This window comes from Argopecten irradians, chromosome 1 (assembly GCF_041381155.1).
Source record: "Argopecten irradians isolate NY chromosome 1, Ai_NY, whole genome shotgun sequence".
Taxonomy (NCBI): Eukaryota; Metazoa; Mollusca; class Bivalvia; order Pectinida; family Pectinidae; genus Argopecten; species Argopecten irradians.
In genome coordinates, this window is record NC_091134.1 from 50351539 (window position 1) to 50372145 (window position 20607).

Genomic DNA, 20607 nt, shown 5'->3' on the forward strand with positions numbered 1-20607 from the left:
GATGATAGATTGACAATTACAGATATGAAACAACAGGAACCATTGAAAATATAAATTAAAAATACTAAAAGGGAAAAATTTAATGGCCAGTGTGGGGGTCGAACCCACGACATTCGCGTTATTAGCACGACGCTCTAACCGACTGAGCTAACCGGCCAGATTTATTATTGGCAAAAATAAAATAACTCCGAAGTTATCATTTTGATAGACTTGTACAAGCCCAAAAGTCCAATAGTTATATGGTTTACTATCTCATATGGTATAATAGTCACTATTCTAATTTCTGTATATATTGTTTCCTTTATACAGATTTATATCAGAATCGTAGCATATACTGTTAAGTATACATAGAGCTTTCTTATAGCCTATAGTAGCCTATATGTTTCTGGTCAGAATGTTTGTGAAGACTGGACTGTGACAGGTAGACTTATTTATATATAGGCCTATATAAACATTATTGAAATAGAAAAATGAGTAAAAAATCTTATAATCAAATCAGTTCGTAGTAACATATCAAAACAATGACATGTACAGTCATAATATGTTCTATTCCGCGGGTTATTGGTAAATAATCATTCAGTTACATTCCGCTCCATTTGTCTTGCACCAGCCGCGCGCGATAGTATGTAATAAAAGGGAGGTAACAACACGTTCCCTGAGAGTAATTTTTAAACATTTCAGATGTCTAGATAAAAAAATCGGTAAAAATCATGCATTACATTCTAACAGAGATTTAAATAGTATATATTTAAATCTCTGATTCTAACTGTGCTTAATATTTACACGGGGCTAAAAACTGGACAACGTCATATGATAATTATGAAAAGGTCATTTGATTAGTTAAAGAAAGAAGGTATCACTATAATTAATATATAGAAAGGTGTCACTACAATGATACTAGGCCTAGTATATAAACGCTGCCCGTTATACACACTGGTAATATAGCAGTGTCATCTTTCTTTGGAACCAATATTCATTGACTACTAGAATGCATTTAATCTCGTCTGGATGCTATTTACATTGATCCATGGATTGCAGTTCCACAGGTATAATGTCATCTAGCTGACCACCTCTTCTCTTGGTGGAGTGACGACTCCTAACCTAAAATATATGATCAACATTCATTTGCAAAATCACACCACGATTGTGGATGGATGACTTTCAGCTTAAGTCTTGTGGCTTTCACCACATCCATTTGGTTGACATCTCTTCTGTTCCCGAGGGTCGATCCACAGATACTTTCCATCCTTCGTTCCCCATCCCCAGTCTCTTATGCCAAAGCCTTCTCCGAGTTATAATGTGTTGAAATCCTCTGCGTGCGATCTCCAGTGAAAAGAACCACACACTTTATTGTTAAGCCTGAACTGTATCTTCTTCCTATTATGTGTCTCCGCACTGACAGTTCCACTATATATTACCAATTGATTTGACTGCGGTGACGCAATTACCATATAATGTCTGAGAAAATCAGCATGTAACTTTATTTTGAACTTCTGTGAAGGTGTGTTCTCCCTCATCATCTAGTACAAAGCTGATAAATGTTCATTTTCATTGACCTGGATTGCGGTCTACCTTAGAAACCTTTGTTGGCGTTATCTGTATCGTTCTTGCGCACGTCACGTCCCAGTTTCTTGTACAAGATTTCATCATCGGTAGCATGGGAGAGCATTTAGACTCTATCTGTATTGAGTACTGGTATCTGTGCATTGTCAAGTTCTTGTCTATGAAAGTGGATGCGATCTAATCAAATCTAGTGATGATAATGACTGAAGAATTTGTAAATTGTAAAATTGGTAAAATAAAGTTGGTTTCATTACTTAGAATCAATAGGGAAGCTATGTTTAGTTCAATAGTATGAGGATAAAATTTCAAATTATTTTCAAGATCAATGTTTGGATGTTCTGAATCACTAAAGTGATACACTGTAGTTAAGTATTCGAATGTACATTATGAATTAATATAAGAAGAAAAATTAGATCCTACGATTAAGTACCGAGGGACTCTCATTCTGAGAATACTTCCAGAAGAAATACAAACTTAGCAACATCTGCTTCCTTTCTGCCGACATTGATTGGCTTGTGCACAAACAAGAGCGAAGGCATCTGATAATGATAGAATTGCTGCTGTAACCTTCTATCAGTGGTAGAGTATATTGGTTCGGAAGAAATTTACATTTGCGTTTGAGGTAGGATAACATGGGAATGGAATTTAACACGGCATGATTCGGTCATATCACTGTATAGTAAAAGATTTTATTTTATCAATAAAATGCACTTGTAACATAAGTTTCAAATTAATCGTTGATGATCATTATTGATAGGAGTTGTTATATCATAATATCAAAATACTTTAAAATCAAAGAATACATAACAGGATATAAAGGCAATAATATAACAAAAAATAAGCATCATTGTATATGTTTTATTACATTGTAATTATAATAAGCGGTCTTATGGTATCTATTGATGACAATGACCGAATGATCCGAGGGAAGCCTTACAAGACAGACCGGAAGCACATGGACACATCTCTGTGGTGTGTGACGTCATACAGAAATGACCTTCACTGGCAAGGCTCTGACAGCTGAGTCGATAAGCAGGCTTAGGTCCCGGGGCCTCGGGGATATACATCATACCCTAAAATAGCAATCAGAAAAAACATACATGGGAAGAATCTACACAATTAGCTTAGAAATGCTCTTCATAGTATTGTTTTAGAATGTGTTTAATATCACAATGTCCTTATCTCAGAACAGACCCCTGTCTCTTAGTACATGTATAATGTATATAAATTATACAACGTATACATGATATTCAATATAAATCCAATTAAGAATATTTACGTTTGAATTTGACAAGATTTAATTTCCTATGAAATAGTTTTTATTAGCGATATCCTATATAGATTCAGGCGTTTTTGCTGTCCGCGAATTTGTGATATTCAATTATTGATGGTTTTCGTTCACTTTGGTTTATAATAAACAGAACACTAAGAAATCTAGAAATAATTGAACATTTGTATGGGAAAACATCATCATCATACAGAAACTAATTTGAGGTAATGGGCTATCTAATCAATATGTTGAAACTTAATTAAACCATATCTATATCCAACCAAATTATTATCGCGCTAAACCTTTTAAATACTGTAAGACACAGTTATTCATTCTGAACACATTTTCATTCACGTGTGGCCACAAATGATTACCTCCTTCACACAACATTTCCCGGCTCCACATGAGTTAGGATCATCAGGGTCACAGTTATCTACAACCAGAGTGTCTCCATGTATAACGCCGTTAAGGTGAGTGGAAGAGCCGCTGCCAAAATCCCCTCCGAAATCTAAACTCACGGACACCTGTCAAATAATATGGGAATACGTCTGGCGTCAATTATTTTCCTCTAGTTTATGGTCAAACATAATTGTAACACAATAGACAGAATCAGAAAACAAGTATACAAGACTCAGTGTACTTCACAGTATAGTGATTGTGACGTCATAAGTGCCGGTTGGTAAACAATCACGGAGGCGGTAGAACCTCCGTTTTTTGCCATTTCTAACTGAATGCATCAAAGGACATAAAGGATTATTATCAAGAGTACAATTCACAAAGGGCTATACCTTTTGTGAGCTAAAAAACGAGACTACACCAGGAGTTCAGGTAACGTCGACCGACTTTCAAGTCGGAATGGGACCGACGAAGGAAAAACAAGATGGCGACGTCCCTAGCGACGATCCAAAGAAACGAAGAGCAAGATCTTCTAAGGCGAAATCTGGCACCAAAGTCACGGCATCAGCAGGATCAAAAGCTACTCTAAATAGCGATAGCCAGCAGGATATTGTTTTCAAGTCTCCAGTGGTAAGCGAAGACGAGGAAAGTCATACTGAGTGCCAAGATTGTAGTGCCGTATTCACAGATCCTAACGGAAAACTGTTAGAATGCGAAAGATGTAGATTCTTCTACTGTATTGAATGTTTAGGAAAAACCCCCAGAGGAGTACAACTTTCATAAGAACTCTGACTCAATGTTGTTTTGTATAAAATGTAAACCTAGAGTCCAAAAGGACATCCTTACTGATCGCAAAATTAAGGAAAGATGTCAGGCTATAATGAATGCGTACGAACAGAGAATCGCACTTCTGGAAGAATCGATCTTCTCAAAATGCGACGAAAATAGAGTACGCGAACTGATCAGTAACGAAAAGGCCACCAACTCCTTGCCTGAAATAGTGCAAAAGAAAGGGAATACAGAAGATCTAGAGCAGACTAACGCAAAAGAGATTTTAACAGAAATCAACGACCGCAAGTCTAGAGAAAATAACATTGTAATTTTCGGTATTACAGAAATTGAATCAAATCAAAAGCAGGAAAAATTAAACCATGATATCGAGAAAACAAACGAAATTCTCAGAAAATGTTGTGTCAAACTAAGCGAGGCTGTACCTGTGGTTACAAAATGCACTAGACTCGGAAAGCGCAAAGAGGAGCCAGACGAGGACGAAGCTACACTTGTGAGACCGTTATTGGTAACTCTCTCAAACTCAGAGGTTAAAAAACACTATTTAAAAACATAAGAAACATCGGTACTGAACCATTGTTCAATGGATACAGAATAAGTAACGACCTAACGAAACAGGAAAGAAAACAGGAAAAGGCACTGTGGGAAAAGGCTAAGGAGAAACAAAGCAAGGACACATCGGGGGAATTCTCATACAGAGTAAGAGGGACTCCGTGGGCGAGGAAGATCGTAAGGCTGAGCACAGTAACACCAGGAAACCCCAGCTAATTAAGAAAGACGATCTTTCAATCGGTCGTGAAAAAGTGAATATAAAAACAACACGCAATACATCATCGCAAATGAAAGAAACGGAACACAACCGGAACAACCAATTTTCAATTAAAAACATTAAATGCATGTATACAAACGCAGACCAGCTCAAAAATAAACTTACAGAACTAAACATCAGAATCAATGATTCGAAACCAGACATAATCGGAATTACAGAAGTAAAGGCAAAATCAAAAGTACAAAAAATAAAAGCAACAGAATACGATATAGACGGGACCCAGAACTACAAGATCATAAGCAAAAACATTGAAAACTCAGAGGGCAGAGGGCTGATATTTTACCTTAACCCCAAACTGAAAGCAGAGGAAGTGGAAATGGAAACATCACATCAGGAAAATCTCTTCGTGGAAATAACAATACGCAAAGGTACTAAATTCTTATAGGCCTTATATGTAGATCGGACTCAGGAACTGCTGATAATAACAACAAACTGCTGAATCTAATAGATGAAGCGAACAGAAAAGGACATGAAAAACTCATACTTATGGGAGATATCAGTTACCCGGGAATAAACTGGCAGTCGTGGAATACAAGAGGGGAGAGCACTGAAAATCAAGAATACAAATTTATACAAAGGCTGCAAGACAATTTCCTTTCTCAGCACGTTTATGAGCCAACAAGATGGAGAGGTAAAGATAACCCCCATATCCTTGATCTCGTGATAACAAGGAATGAACACTCACTGTCCGAAATAAAATATCAGAGTCCACTTGGAAAAAGTGACCACTCTGTCCTAATATTCGAAATTATATGTGACGTAAAGATTAATCTACGCACCAAACATAAAATTTGTTACAATAAAGCTGACTACGGAACAATAAACGCCGAACTTAACACAATAGATTGGAACGAAAAGATAAACTATTCTTTCAGCGTCAGCGAAAATTGGACCACGTTCAAACGAATATTAAAGGAAATAGAAGATAAACATATACCAACCAAATCAATTAAAGTTGGCAGGAATAACAAACATAGCTTCCCAGCTGATCAAGTCATGTTGGAGGCAATTAAAAAGAAACATTCGTTATTTAGGAAAGCTTCAAGAAGCAAGGACACAATATAACAGGGCAAGGAATAAAGTGAGAAAACTAACTCGGAAATTAAGAAAAGAGTACGAGCACAATATAGCCAAAAGAGCCAAAATAGACCCCAAAATTGTTTGGAACAATATTAGATCTAAATCGATACCAAAGTGGGACATTGGAGATCTTTATTCAGATTCAATAGATAAAAATTCGATGAAGGTATTGACGGACCTGGGAAAAGCTAAGGTGCTATCAAAATTCTTCAGTAGTGTGATTGTAAAGGAAGACTCGCAGGAAACACCACATCTAAACCCAAAGGAAGTAACTAAGCAAATGGCAAGGCTAACTGTCAACAACGAAATGGTATTTGAATTACTTAGGACCTTTAAACCAGAAAAATCTCCAGGATTAGAAGAACTACATCCAATGTTTCTAAAAAATACTGCTGAGTCAATATCAGATCCTCTGACCACAATATTCAACCAATTATTATCAACAGGAACACTACCAGACGACTGGAAGAATGCTCGAGTCTCTGCCATTTATAAGAAAGGGGACAAAAGTGAGGCAGGAAATTATAGACCAATTTCATTAACGTCAGTAATATTTAAAGTTCTAGAATCCATCATACATATAACTAAATTCATGAGAACAAATAACTACTTCTCGGATAAGCAATATGGTTTTATATCAGGGCGATCAACATCTTTACAGCTACTTGAAGTACATCTATTTGATAAATGGACTGAAGCTATGGATAAAGGACACGTAATAGATTGTATTTATATGGATTACCAGAAGGCTTTCGATACGGTTCCTCATAACAGATTAATCAACAAACTACATTCTTATAATTTTTCCAATCAAATAATCTCTTTGTCGACAGCAAAAAGTATCGGTAAACGGCATAGATTCCGAATTGACCAACGTAACATCAGGAGTTCAACAAGGTTCTGTACTAGGCCCTTTAATGTTTGTTATTTACGTGAATGACCTCCCTGAAACAGTGGACTCGGATATGTACTTATTTGCTGATGATACTAAAATATTTCGAATAATTGAAAGTAATCAAGATAGCCTAGATCTTCAGAAAAACCTTGACACTATGTGTAAGTGGAGCGACACTTGGCTGCTAAAAATACACCCTGGAAAGTGTAAGCATATGAGGATAAGCAGAAGACGTAGCATAAACCACAAAGAAACTGAACAATTATATCATCTCAGCGGAAACAACATGCAGAAAACCATCCAGGAAAAAGACATAGGAGTAACTATAGACTCGGAATTAACTTTTGATAAACACATATCAGAAAAAGTTAAGAAAGCAAATTCTAAGTTCGCACTTCTCAGAAGAACTTTCCAGTTTATGGATAAAGAGTTATTTATTCCCCTATACAAATGTGTAGTAAGATCTCAGCTCGATTATGCCAGTCCTGTGTGGGCACCACATCTAAAAAAACATATTGAAAAAATAGAGGGTGTTCAAAGAAGAGCAACCAGATGTCTCCCAGAAATGAAAAACATGACCTACCAAGACAGGTTGAAGAAACTAAATTTACCAACGCTAGCCTTCAGGAGAATCAGGGGAGATATGATCGAACTATATAAGATAACAAGTCATTTCTACGATAAAGAATGTTTCAATGCCATATTAATTTGGAAAGATGCATCAGACCGCAATAGTACTAGAGGACATACGAAAAAAATATTCCCAAAACGATCAACAACATTAGTCAGAAAGAACTATTTCGCCATAAGAACTATAAATATTTGGAATGAACTTCCAGAACATGTAGTATCAGCACTAAATGTAAATTCGTTTAAGAATAAGCTGGATAATCACTGGAAAAATCAGGAACTTGTTTTCAATTACGAAGCAACAATATCATAATACCACAATTTTGTATGATGTGTACAGATTATAAATGCATTTATGACTTATGTAATATGTATCTATACGAGTCTGGTATAGAGGACTCATGATTGTCCTGAACCAGAATAAATCTTATCTTATCTTATCTTATCTTGACGTTACTTGAAGAGAAATATAGGAAAGATCCACTTGTTTTACTGTGAATCTTCCTCATTGTGTTTCACACATGTTTGAATCACCGTTCGCTAAACATGTTTGGAATACAAACGCCTCTCGGCGTTCAGTTCTCTACCACCGACATAATCATTATTATATAATATGGCGCATGATGCAGCATGTTCGTTATTTATATATTACAGGTAGTATAAGGTATTTAGAATATCTATCAATCGTCACTTTTCTAGACATTTCAAACATTCTTACTGATTTTTGTTAAAGATGCTCCACCGCTGACAAATGATATTTTTTCACTATCAAAAACAGGAGCAGCCGATTTAGTATTTTTCTTCAGTTACAAAAGTTACTTACTTTACACCATTACCACCATTGAAAAGTTTGAGCTACTAATTTTACTTCAAGTTAAAGTTACAAAAAATAATTAATTGCATCCCGAAAAAATTCCGTGCAACTATATCCTATATGGAATTAAGAACTGATTGCGCATGCACTAAGGGCAAAATAAATTATTTTATATTATTTTTTGTGTAAATTAGACATATATATACACGATTAAACACCAATTATTGTTCAAGTGATTAATATCATTTATGCTCTGTCGGCGGTGGAGCATTTTTAATGTATGACCAACAACTTCACTATTACTGACAAGAATGTCTTCGGTGCTATTATCAGTATAGTGAAATACCTACCTTACATTGTCTCCATTTCACATAAAATATGGACATGGGATAGTGAAGATAATCGTTACTAAATGATAATGACGGTAAATGATAATGACGGAGGATAAATTCGTCAAAAATACAAAACAAATATATATTCGTACCAACCTTTGCCAGGAGGGCAATTACGAAAACAAAAAGGAGTGTTTTTACCATGGCTACGTATGTCGATCACTGTAATTTACCACTAACAACACACTCTCTTATCGGACAAGGAGTGACCTTTGTCTTATCAATTATTACAAATATAACAACATGTATTTGTTAACTCATGCATTTAGGATTGGTCCTTAAAATTTTCATGACTCGATGTTGCCTATTGACTTGAAGCACTGTTGATGAAACAAAACCAGACGATCACTGTATTATGTAATTTTTCTGGTCTGTACCCCTAATATCTTTTACCAATACGTGTTACTTTTATTTAATGTCCTTTTATACATCTGAAAGAAGTTCATTAGGTCTTGTGGAAGAAGACACATGTTGCCATCTATGTTTCTTTATCATTTTATGAACAGGTAGCAAAAGGACCCCAACAGCCATGGCACATAAGGACAATCTATAGCGACACATGAGGACGCATGCAATTTACAGAAGAAAACAATACAGAGAAATAGTAAAATGAAGAAATGGACCGTTTGATGGTGTTACGTTTAGGAAAATATTGTTTATGTTAATACCGCCTTTACATTAGGACAGAGAGCAGTTTTAGTCTGATACGCCAATTACAATGGAGTCAGGCGATCTCTTTCATTTTTTCTGATGTTCCGTCGAAAATAAAGATACAGAGGAAAAATCTCTAATTGGGCACGGGGATTAATGTTTACTTGTACAGAGAAGATACGATACAATACTCAACATTATACATCGCATTGTGTACTTACTGTATGCCAGAAACTGCTTTATTGCTTAGCTGTCCTGAAAGTCACATTTGATTGTTGAATTTTTGTACTATATTACAACTTTGCCTTTGTAACAAACGATGAAAGACGCGAAGACAGTCATGAATGTACTTCGAAGTCACGTCCTCGTCCAGAATTTTCATAAATTAAATCAATGACATTTATCCCTCTTCAAACAATTCAAAGCTATCGACCTCAAGAGTAGGGCCTTATATCAGACGAAGTGCATGTGAAAAATCCATGAGTACTGGTCTGCAAACAAAATACATATTTGTACAAAACTTAACACTGACTCGATAATCAAAGAAAATTTATATCTGTTTGCTGAATGTGCTTTCAGTTTTTTTCTTGTGTTTAAATGCCTAATTTTGGTATTTAAAGTGCACGGCCTTTGACAATGTGTCTTTATTACAAAATGTTTTAAATGCTTATATAGACAATAAAACGAAAATTCAATTACATTACCTAAATTTACCATAAACTAAATTACCTAAACGATTCTATTAGAGGAAATCAAATTGATAGTTTCAATAGCTTGTGCATTGACTGGGCATAGACATAAGTTTTACAATAATTTCAGAAACGTCACTATCACCAGAGTGCTATCAATACCTTACATTCAAGATTTTCCAAAGATTTAGATAATATCTGCCAGAAGATTGTTCATTATCTGAAGACAATATCTACTATTTCTCCTATGGATAATTGAAGCCAGATAATTCCTTTATGTTAGGAAATATTTCAGTTGACAAAACATACACCAGATAATATAGACAATAACGTTTATATTGATCATGACAAATGTGGTTGTTAATAACAGTAAGGGTTTCTTGTCCAATAACACTGTACACAATTTAAAGTTTGGATATGGGATTTATTTTGTTAAACGCGCCGTCAAGAGCTTCAACATTTTAATTACATTTATTATATCTGAACACGTGTACATCGATAAATTAAAGCTAACAACCTTGAATAATGCTGTGAAATGTAATCAGCGATTTAATATTGAAATACAAATGTATGTATTTAAAAAAACAACAAGATATTATTGAATCTGTTGAATTGGCTAAATAAATATCATTACTCAATGTTTTATGAGCATTTGTGATAATATGGAAAATAACTATGATCACCAATCTGACGATATCCAACACGAAAACGGCGAAAACATGTACACTGTTTCATTATAAGTAAATAGTAAGTGAACTACGGTAATACTACTGCGCTTACTATCTCACAAATAGTAATGATTTATAAACCTAGCAAACGTCTTCATAACAATCTAAGTCTAACCTCCCAAGGGTACCTATATTATGACAACCACGATAAAATTGAAAACCCGTGTGAATAAATGTTTTAATTTTGTCTGGTATCACTTGCTTTTATCATTATAAAGGTTTATAAATAATCCAATGGATCTTCCACTGTCTTGGTCAATCAAACACTATCTCCACAACTCCATGATAATCCTAGGGATTGATAAAATTAACTCCGGAGTTACCTCCCCTGAGAACCAAATGGGGAAACAACCTAATAGCATATGGACGTCAAATTACAGTTATTTATGATACATAGTATATTGAAGTCTAAAAATAATGGGATGCACAATTCAAATATATATATATATATCAAAAGACATTAGGAAGATATATTTCGCAAGGACAAATTGGTGAATTATGTTGTTTAAACTTGATTTGATTATTTCAAATTTGATATTAAATATAGAAGATACTGTTACAATCACTATGTACATAATATAGAGTATGATTTTCAGCCCGCCTTGATCTAGACTCCAATATTGACGATAAGTGGCTGATAAACATTTAATATCGAGTGTGAAATAAATATCACCTATAACACTAGCATAACTTACACGTCGATTTCCCTTAATCATACACTACTCCAGTAGAACATATATTAAAGGGGAGTTTCACTGATAACTCTCTCCCATATTAAATTTTCCACTTTCACGCTATCCCTTTTTATGTCAAAATAAAGATCATACCTTTTGATTAACGTCCATAATACCTGGCGAATTTTGACGACGTACGGTATATCTTCACCATTAAACATGCCGGCACGATTCTTTGATAAATTAGGTGTGTTAATGCAGTATATTGATCTGTGTCGTGGGTCGTGAGGAGGAGGGGGTCTTTTTACGGAGATAGCCAACTCGTAATCCCTCTTCACTCTTCGTAAAATAATTTTCACACTCACTTAATCATTACAAAGCATGTATTATATTACCCACACACCCACTCGTGATTTTTTGTACCCAACATTTTAAAAATTCCCTTTGAAATCCACTTTCTAATATTAAAGATGCTCCACCGCCGACAGACCATAAATGATACTCATCATATGAACAACAATAGGTGTTTAATCGTGTATATATATGTCTGATTAACACAAGCAATAATATAAAATAATTTATTCTGCTTTTGGTGCATGCGCAGTCAGAAATTCATTCTATATAGAACATAGTGCCACGGAATTTTTTCGGGATGCAATTAATTATTTCTAATATTTTTATCTTAAAGTAAAATTAGAAACTCAAACTTTCCAATGGTGGAAATGGTGTAAATTAAGTAACTTTAGTAACTGAAGAAAAATACCAAATCGTCTGGTCCTGCTTTTGATAGTGAAAAAATACCATTTGTCAGCGGTGGAGCATCTTTAAGCTTCTGTTTAGAATATCTATCTTTTCAGAGTTGCATTTTTACCCAAAGTTATCTGTATTTATATATATAGTAGTAGGGGTTTATTTTTTTATGTTGTTTGTTTTACAGTTATTAATGGTTACTGTTTTGATATATTTGCGAGGAAAAGAGCCTTCATTGATGTATGAGCATGTCGTTTCTAACATTTCTTCCCTGTAATTTTGTACAAAAAATGTAAAGAACGTTCACTTGGATAAACATACAACTTATAAGTTTAGATCAATAAAGTAGTCAGAAACCTTAACCTACAAAACCATGTAAACCTATCCGATAAAACGGATCAAATATCAAACGACAATGGCATCAAGTGAGAACTGCTTATTTGTAATTGTCACTAGTATATCAACTTAAACACACTTCCGATATTCCAACAGGCACATATCATAATAATGTATTCGAAATATGTTCCAAAGAAAACGGTCACAAAAGGTGTTTGATTTATGAATTGTGGTTTGTGAAACTGATCTGAATTACCGTGGGAGCAATCCAACTCAAGCCATGCCAAATTGTGACGATTAAAGTCGTTCAAAACCAATACGTTGACGAAGTCTTTCTCAAAACTCAAACATTATTCTTGGTGACGTTTAAGTCTATAAAGTTATATGCCCGCCATCATGGTAAAATAAACAAAGCTTAGTCGACACACAATCAATTCGATATACAACAATAGTCGAGTTCTTAAACCGTCTTTGTGTGCTTAAATTGTTTTCAAATGAAGTAAAAACATTTTTTTCAGACCACCACTTCAAGATTTTTCCAAAGTACACAAAAAGATTTCGCGAACAATTAATTACGCATGTTTCGTACACGGTAACATTGCCACCCCGTCATATTGATATTTGACAGGTAAGTATTGGCCAATCACAACCCTGTATATATAGGTGATGGACAGGTTAGCGGGAGTCTAGAGTGTTACATACAGGTATAAACTGACATGTTGACCAGTCAAAGCCTTAATGATAACTATCACTTGACTGATCGATTTTGTCAAGGATAAATTCAAACATGACCACGCTTATCATATCAATTTAAAAATCGATATTGTGAAAAAATATTAGTTGTCATTAGTATACTTTTTATCTGGGATCAAGGTGATTGGATATATACTAGTGACATATCGAACCTGTTAACGGAGAAAGTCAGACTATATGACAGGGCTCTGTACCTACTTCTGTGTGGCGTAACTGTGGGCCCCTGTAACGTCAGGGCTTCTTGTTTGATGTGTGATTCCCTGATCTTATACCTTAAGTCATCAAGATTACGTCGACTTAAGAGGGACATGCTGTGCAGATAAGACCTGCCGGAAAAAGGGACGATAGCTAAATTGAATGTGGACCTGGTAGCGTGCGAACAATGTTTTACACAAATACTTCAACATTTTCTGGAGTAGGTGTATGAGACCGATATACAGCGATATATAAGGTACTCCAAGGCTATTTTCTGCATTTCGAAAAAAAAAGAAGAAACTATGCGGTAGTGACAAATTGTGGGATTTGAAATCATATCTAGATCATATAGTCTGCATTGTGAGTATGGAAAAACTCTGTAATGTAAATACAATAACCGTCTGAGAGAGATGACCCGAAAATACACAGACAACGAACTGTTAGCCTTGACTCGAAATAGGCGTGAAGCAAAGGCACTAAAAACACGGATGGAAAAGCTTGATGAAGAGAGAAGTCTCTACCATGATATGTCCGGAAAAGAAAAATCAAAGATGAAGAGCATCCACAAGGAACATCGGCGATCATCTGGCACCAGTCCTTTTCTGTGGGATGCCCCAGAGATAAGAAGCCAATCAGTTGATCCGGCACTCATGCGGAGATTCTCTAAGCCATGGTCTATATGTCCTGCCGAGACTACACATAACATCGTGTTTAAAGAAATCTCGTCGGTTAGGCCCATCTCTTCTGTCAATACTCCTAGACCAAAAAGTGAGCCTAACCGGAAACGGAAGTCAATGACTCCGAGGTCTTCGTTAAATGGTCGAACAGTTGGAATAAATAAAGACTTAACATTCTGTGAAAAAGATAACATGTCCACAAGGAACCTTAATTCTACTTCGAATGAAGGGAATTCAGAACAAAAAGCTGCGGACAATATTGAAAAATCGAAACCCGAGCAAATACATGGTGATGAAGATAAGTCTGTATTGGAAGAAACGAAAATGTATGGTAGCATTGAAAAAGGTCAAGTTTTAGATGAACAATGCAAGTCTAAGACAGAAATTACTTCACAAGAAGATTCCAATGGAAATGCCACGGATGGAAAGCTCAATCGCAACGTTGGTGATGTGAATGGAAATAAAAGTGATGTTAATGGAGAGCATTTGCAAGATCATAATGACACTATAAAGTCTAGAACGCAGAAAAAGAAGCGTAAATCCATGTCTAAGAGACCGAGTACAGCATTCACGACCGTTCTACCAAGTGTTTCTGAAGTTAACAAACAAGTCCTGACTTTTGATACTGACACAACTAAGTCAGAAGACGGTGTTCAAAAACACAAACCAGATTCAGTATCAAAGTGTGAAAACGGGATTGCAATTAATGAAGACCGTCAAGGTACCGAAAGGGAGATTATATCTGCTGTAGAAGAATTTGCATCTTTACAATTTTCTGAAAATAATCTGTCAAAAACCGATAAAAGTGTTAATGAAATAAATGCATCTAGTAGTTGTGATGTACATTTCACTGATGAATCAGTAGCAAATGGAAACGACGGAAACCAGGTCGCGAGACCAGTCACGCGCATCGGCACTGAACGACAGACGTCACACATGAGCTCTGTTTCCGTTCAACAAGGGGAACCGCGTCCATCAACCGTAGCCGGAGGGGAAGTTCTGGATTTTGAAAGCAGTTCCGATGGAGAGGATGGAGCCAATGTAATATATTTCAAAGGTCAAAAACTACGAAATTACGTCAGTCCACAAAGGCGATATAAACAAGACCCATTTCGGTTCAAGAGGCGAGAAAAACTTTTCACAAAGTTAGCCAAGGATGACCCCGATATTGTAGAGCAGGTTAGGAAAGATAGCGTTAAGGTAGAAGTTCGCCTATCCAAGTCTGCTCGGTCAAAGATATTGGACAAACTCGTTATTGAGAACAGTCAGCGAGAAACTAGCAGACGACTCGCACAAACAGATACAAATATGAATGGTAGGATCAAAAACTTCATTGGTTCTATATCTTATCTGTGTAGTGAGACGGATGAAAGGAGTAAACAGATGCACCCGTTGTTGGCATAGTTGGGCGGAATAATATATATTTGCGATGTGCTTTTAAATGACGCTTTAAATGATATCGGAATGTTTACATTATTGAGTGGAGAAATGTGGTGTACTTTGATACATTGTGTTCGTCAGGCAGTGAGGATCAAGGCTTCTGGAGGTTAAATTGACATCATTGTTGTGGTAGATTGAGTGATATTTACGTACCGTCTCCTTGCGAAATACATTATAAGCGTGCTTATTGTCATAAACTTACAAAGTCGGTTTTAACAAATCTTTGATATAAGCTGTAATCGTAGCTTTTGATTAAATAAAAATGTAGTTAGTTATATCCATTACATTAAATTTAACATATTATGTATGGCTCTATTTTTTTTTCATTTATGACGTATTACTCTAATTATTTTTGATGTGATCATCACATGAATAACACATCATTACTTGCCTCTTTTACTAATGTTATTGACTGTTATTGATTGCAGTCGATTATAAGTCCTATATACATTATGTAATAGTGTTTTTTCTGTTTTGCATTCTTTTATTTACTGTCCAATATACTTCTATGATCCGTATAGGAGACATTTCTATTCGTACTTAGTTTTGAATAAACTAAGATACTAAGTATCTCCCTCTCGATTCAGTTAGTGCAACCAGGGAGGTATTTAGCGGTACCCAACCAGGGAGATATTTAGCGGTACCTAACCAGGGAGATATTTAGCGGTACCTAACCAGGGGGGTATTTAGCGGTACCCACATCAGCGTACTTTTTGAATACACTATCATAATTCATACAGAGTATCATAAGGTTATAAAATTATTTAGTAAAATTACAGTTAAGTCAGAAAAAATGAGTTGATTAAATGATCACTAATAGTTTTAATTACCATACGACAGATGTGTAAAATTGAAGGTACAAAAGTTTTTTTTGAAAAAACCAGTGCCGACATACAACAAACTATCATCTTCTTCAAATCTCCCTAAACATAAATTAACATTAGTTTATACACTTGAACGCTAACCAATATGAGATAAACTCGATCGACTACGATCGATCGAGGGAAATATAAAAAATGGTACTAATACTGTATATAAAATAGTTAATCATAAATTAAGAAAAGTCTAATAATATTTCTTTGAATAATTACCATTAACTCATAATTTAAAATGCTTCCTCATTTCATATGATTTATGAAACGCGTATAATCTTTATTGTTGCGATTCGTGGCTGGTAAAACGAAACTTTCTGGATTTCTTTCATTAAATGAAGCGTTTATAGCTTACCTTTAACTATGTGAAAAGTGATAGAAATATCTGTTCCTAACATTTAATGCAACATGAAATAAGGTTTAATGTTGACATAGAAATAAATTCCTGTCAATAAAAAGTTACAATAACATCACATGAACTATATTATAATGAGTGTACGTAGAGTATAAGACTGGACATGTAAGGGATTATGATGAGGGAAATAACAGCGACCAACCTAAAGGTAGAGTATACACAAATCAGCTTTCAAAAGTGGCAACTGACAGAAATGGCACAATTAGCCGGAGTCAATATGTTATACAAAGGAACCCAAACTTATATCTAACAAAAGACACACCAAACGAAACTTTGCTTACAAATCAGTAAATGGTCAAGTGTTGGACACTTATATGTTAGTCTGTCAGAGCATGTGGATAGGTAAACATTAAAAATGAGGACAAATCTGCGTATCAAAATAGACATTTTGTTTCTTTGTCGATTTTTCAGCTCTCCTCACTGCGTCGTCATTAGATTACTTCCTTTTTGACGACTCAATTTTAGTCCCCACCATACAGCGTTTGTTTGATTCTTGTTATCTAATCTTTTGAAATTTTGAAAAATAGATCTTTGGCCTGTTTTGCTGGAACTTGTTTGTTCATACCTGAATTATATAATTACTTTGTGTAGCCCTTAGAGAATATGTTATAAGGTACACAGTGACTTCCGCAGTTTTAGAGTAGGTTTTTTATGATTGATAAACAGAAGATTAAATGAGACAGCGATCTTCCATATTCGCTCACCAAGGGTGTCTTTGGGCGACAACCTTTTTCTTATCCGGTTAGAGCGAGAACCTGTTCTCATGAATTCGCGCCCAAACAACGTGAACATAACCTAAGAACAAATACGGTGATGGCCGGAATAGGGAACATTAGCACGTTGAACGTTAATTGTTTATTTCAGATTCAATAAAATAGAATTCAGTTACGAATTTAGTGCAATCTGATCAGTCAATATATAACTTATCTATGTCTCTGCTAACACATAAGTGACACTCGTGCCAGCCAAAGTTTCTCGCATTTTTAAATAAGTGACGTGTACGGTACGTTACGTCAATATATTGAAGTCATTGGATATTCGTCAATAAACAAACTCCACAGCTTTTTACCGCAACGCCCAGGGTAAGACAGAGATATCTTACCTTCACAGGAAATGCAGATATCTCTGTCTGATGGGGTAGACATCAGGTTCTTACTTTAAAAAATAGACACGTTGAATACGTTATATGCTTATGCTACAAAATTCAACAATTGAGCTTCAGCATATTATAAATCCTGTGAATGTCGCATTAATAAGAAACATGCATAAGATGCAGACAACATTTTCGTATCACATTTGGCTTGATTTCAGCATAGATTTGATGACGAACTATAAAACGTGGCAACTGCCATTGAATCAAACAATTAGCCTGAGTCAATATGCAACTAACATTGAATTAAAGGATTAACCTGAGTCAATATGCAACTGACATTGAAGTAAACAATTAACCTGAGTCAATATGCAATGCAAAGGAACACAAACACAAATATTGCTCGAATTCAACATTGATTTGATGCATAACCTCCCTTTAATGTACTTAAGGTTCTACATTGTATCAACTTCAAAACGTCGAATATAGTGTATTTTTTCCCAATAAGTTCGCTGAGTGAATACACCGAGAAAGATTAAAAATTAATTTTAATATTTTTGATACATCTTCTGTATCTTTGATACTGTATTTAAGTTGCCTCGTAATAACGCATCTCCAAATTGTATTGGTTTGATGTATTTTGTAAGTAAGAGTAAAATTACTTATTAACATTTTCACCTCGCATCCGAAATGTCATAAAATATTATATGGGGTTTCTGCAGTGGAAACCTGAAGGCAGATTCAATAAAATAGATTTCACTTATTAAGTGTAATCTGATCAGTCAATATATAAATTATCTATGTCTCTGCTAATACATAAGTTACACTCGTGCCAGCCAAAGGTTCTCGCATTTCTAAACTTTTTGTTTGTTTGTTTGATTAATTAACGTCCTATTAATAGCTATGGTCATGTAAGGACGGCCTCCCATGCATGCAATGTGTAGCATGTGTGAAGTGCGAGGTGCGTGTTTTGGGAGACTGCGGTATGTTCGTGTTGTGTCTTCTTGTATAGTGGAACTGTTGCCCTTTTTATAGTGCTATATCACTGAAGCATGCCACCGAAGACACCAAGCAACACACCCCACCCGGTCACATTATACTGACAACGGGCGAACCAGTCGTCCCACTCCCTGTATGCTGAGTGCTAAGCAGGAGCAGAAACTACCACTTTTATAGACTTTGGTGTGTCTCGGCCAGGGGCAGAACCCAGAGCCTTCCTCACAGGGGCGAACGCTCAACTCAAGGCCAAAAGTGAGGCGGTGCCAAGGGAGGCCATTAGGAAACATAAAGTCAGTTAGGAAGAAAAGATAAGATCCTAAATTTAGTCGCCTTTTACGATCATGCAATAGGGGCAGCAGGTACAATTCTAATGCCCTTCCTGTAGGGCAAACATTTCTAAACAAGTGACGTGTACGGTAACGTTACGTCAATATATAGAAGTCATTGGATATTCGTCAATAAACAAATTTCACAGCATTTTACGCCCAGGGTAAGACAGAGAGATCACAGGAAATGTAGATATCTCTATATGTCTGATGGGGCAGAAACCGGGTTCTCACTTTAAAAAATAGACACGTTAAATTAGTTTTATCCTTATGCTATCTACAAAATTCAACAGCTGAGCTTCAGCATATTATAAATCCTGTGAATGTCGCATTAATAAGAAACATGCATAAGATGCAGACAACATTTTCGTATCACATTTGGCTTGATTTCAGCATAGATTTGATAACGAACTATCAAACGTGGCGCCATTGAATCAAACAATTAGCCTGAGTCAATATGCAACTGACATTGAAGTAAAGGATTAGCCTGAGTAAATATGCAACTGACATTGAAGTAAACAATTAACCTGAGTCAATATGCAATGCAAAGGAACACAAACACAAATATTGCTCGAATTCAACATTGATTTGATGCATAACCTCCCTTTAATGTACTTAAGGTTCTACATTGTATCAACTTCAAAACGTCGAATATAATGTAATTTTCCCAGTAAGTTCGCTGAGTGAATACACCGAGAAAGATTAAAAATAAGTTTGATTATTTTTGATACATCTCCTGTATCTTTGATACTGTATTTAAGTTGCCTCGTATTAACGCATCTTCAAATTGTATTGGTTTGATGTATTTTGTAAGTAAGAGTAAAATTACTTATTAATATTTTCACCTCGCATCCGAAATGTCATAAAATAATATATGGGGTTTCTGCAGTGGAAACCTGAAGGCAATCTCTAACTTTTTTTTATAACATACCATATTTGATCTCTTGCGTTTGTAAGAGTCTCCTTATAAACATATTTTTGCTATGAGTTGTCTGTTGTATTGATGACAGACTGCATATTTGTTTTAAGCAGATCGTGACGCTATAGAAAAAAGTGGAATTCCTTATGACAACAGAACTTGATATGATCTCCATAGAAGGGTTATGCACACTTCTATGTTTACGGTCAGTTAACAAATAGCGAGCAAGGCTGTGTCACTAACAGGGTAACATCTTTATAATGGGAACACTTTATCATTCGAAGAGCAAACGTCAGAATTACCCTTCCTCATCTACAAAATGATGTAACATTTGACTATTGATCCGATATCTTAAATGACATAACGTAGGGAGATCAGAGAACAAGAGATGATCAGAAACAATTCAGCTTAACAACACGCACTCTAACGTCATCA

The 20607-nt window shown here is 35.5% G+C and overlaps 1 protein-coding gene and 1 non-coding gene across 3 annotated transcripts; both read right to left on the reverse strand.

Moving 5' to 3' along the window:
- Nucleotides 1-83: 83 nt before the first annotated feature.
- Nucleotides 84-157, reverse strand: Trnai-aau (transfer RNA isoleucine (anticodon AAU)). The gene has a single exon. It is a non-coding gene; the product is annotated as a tRNA-Ile (tRNA).
- A 2249-nt stretch (nt 158-2406) lies between these two features.
- On the reverse strand, nt 2407-8862 carry LOC138331663 (uncharacterized). Of its 2 annotated transcripts, none has more exons than XM_069279394.1 (3): nt 8755-8862; nt 3208-3357; nt 2407-2636 (listed from the first exon to the last, which is right to left on the reverse strand). In XM_069279394.1, exons 1-3 carry the CDS (start codon nt 8800-8802, stop codon nt 2460-2462), a joined length of 375 nt encoding a protein of 124 aa, XP_069135495.1. In that variant the 5' UTR covers nt 8803-8862; the 3' UTR covers nt 2407-2459. The 2 variants fall into 2 exon arrangements, with proteins under 2 accessions (XP_069135495.1, XP_069135503.1); XM_069279402.1 differs by lacking the exon at nt 8755-8862 and adding an exon at nt 8617-8667.
- Between the last annotated feature and the right edge of the window lie 11745 nt (nt 8863-20607).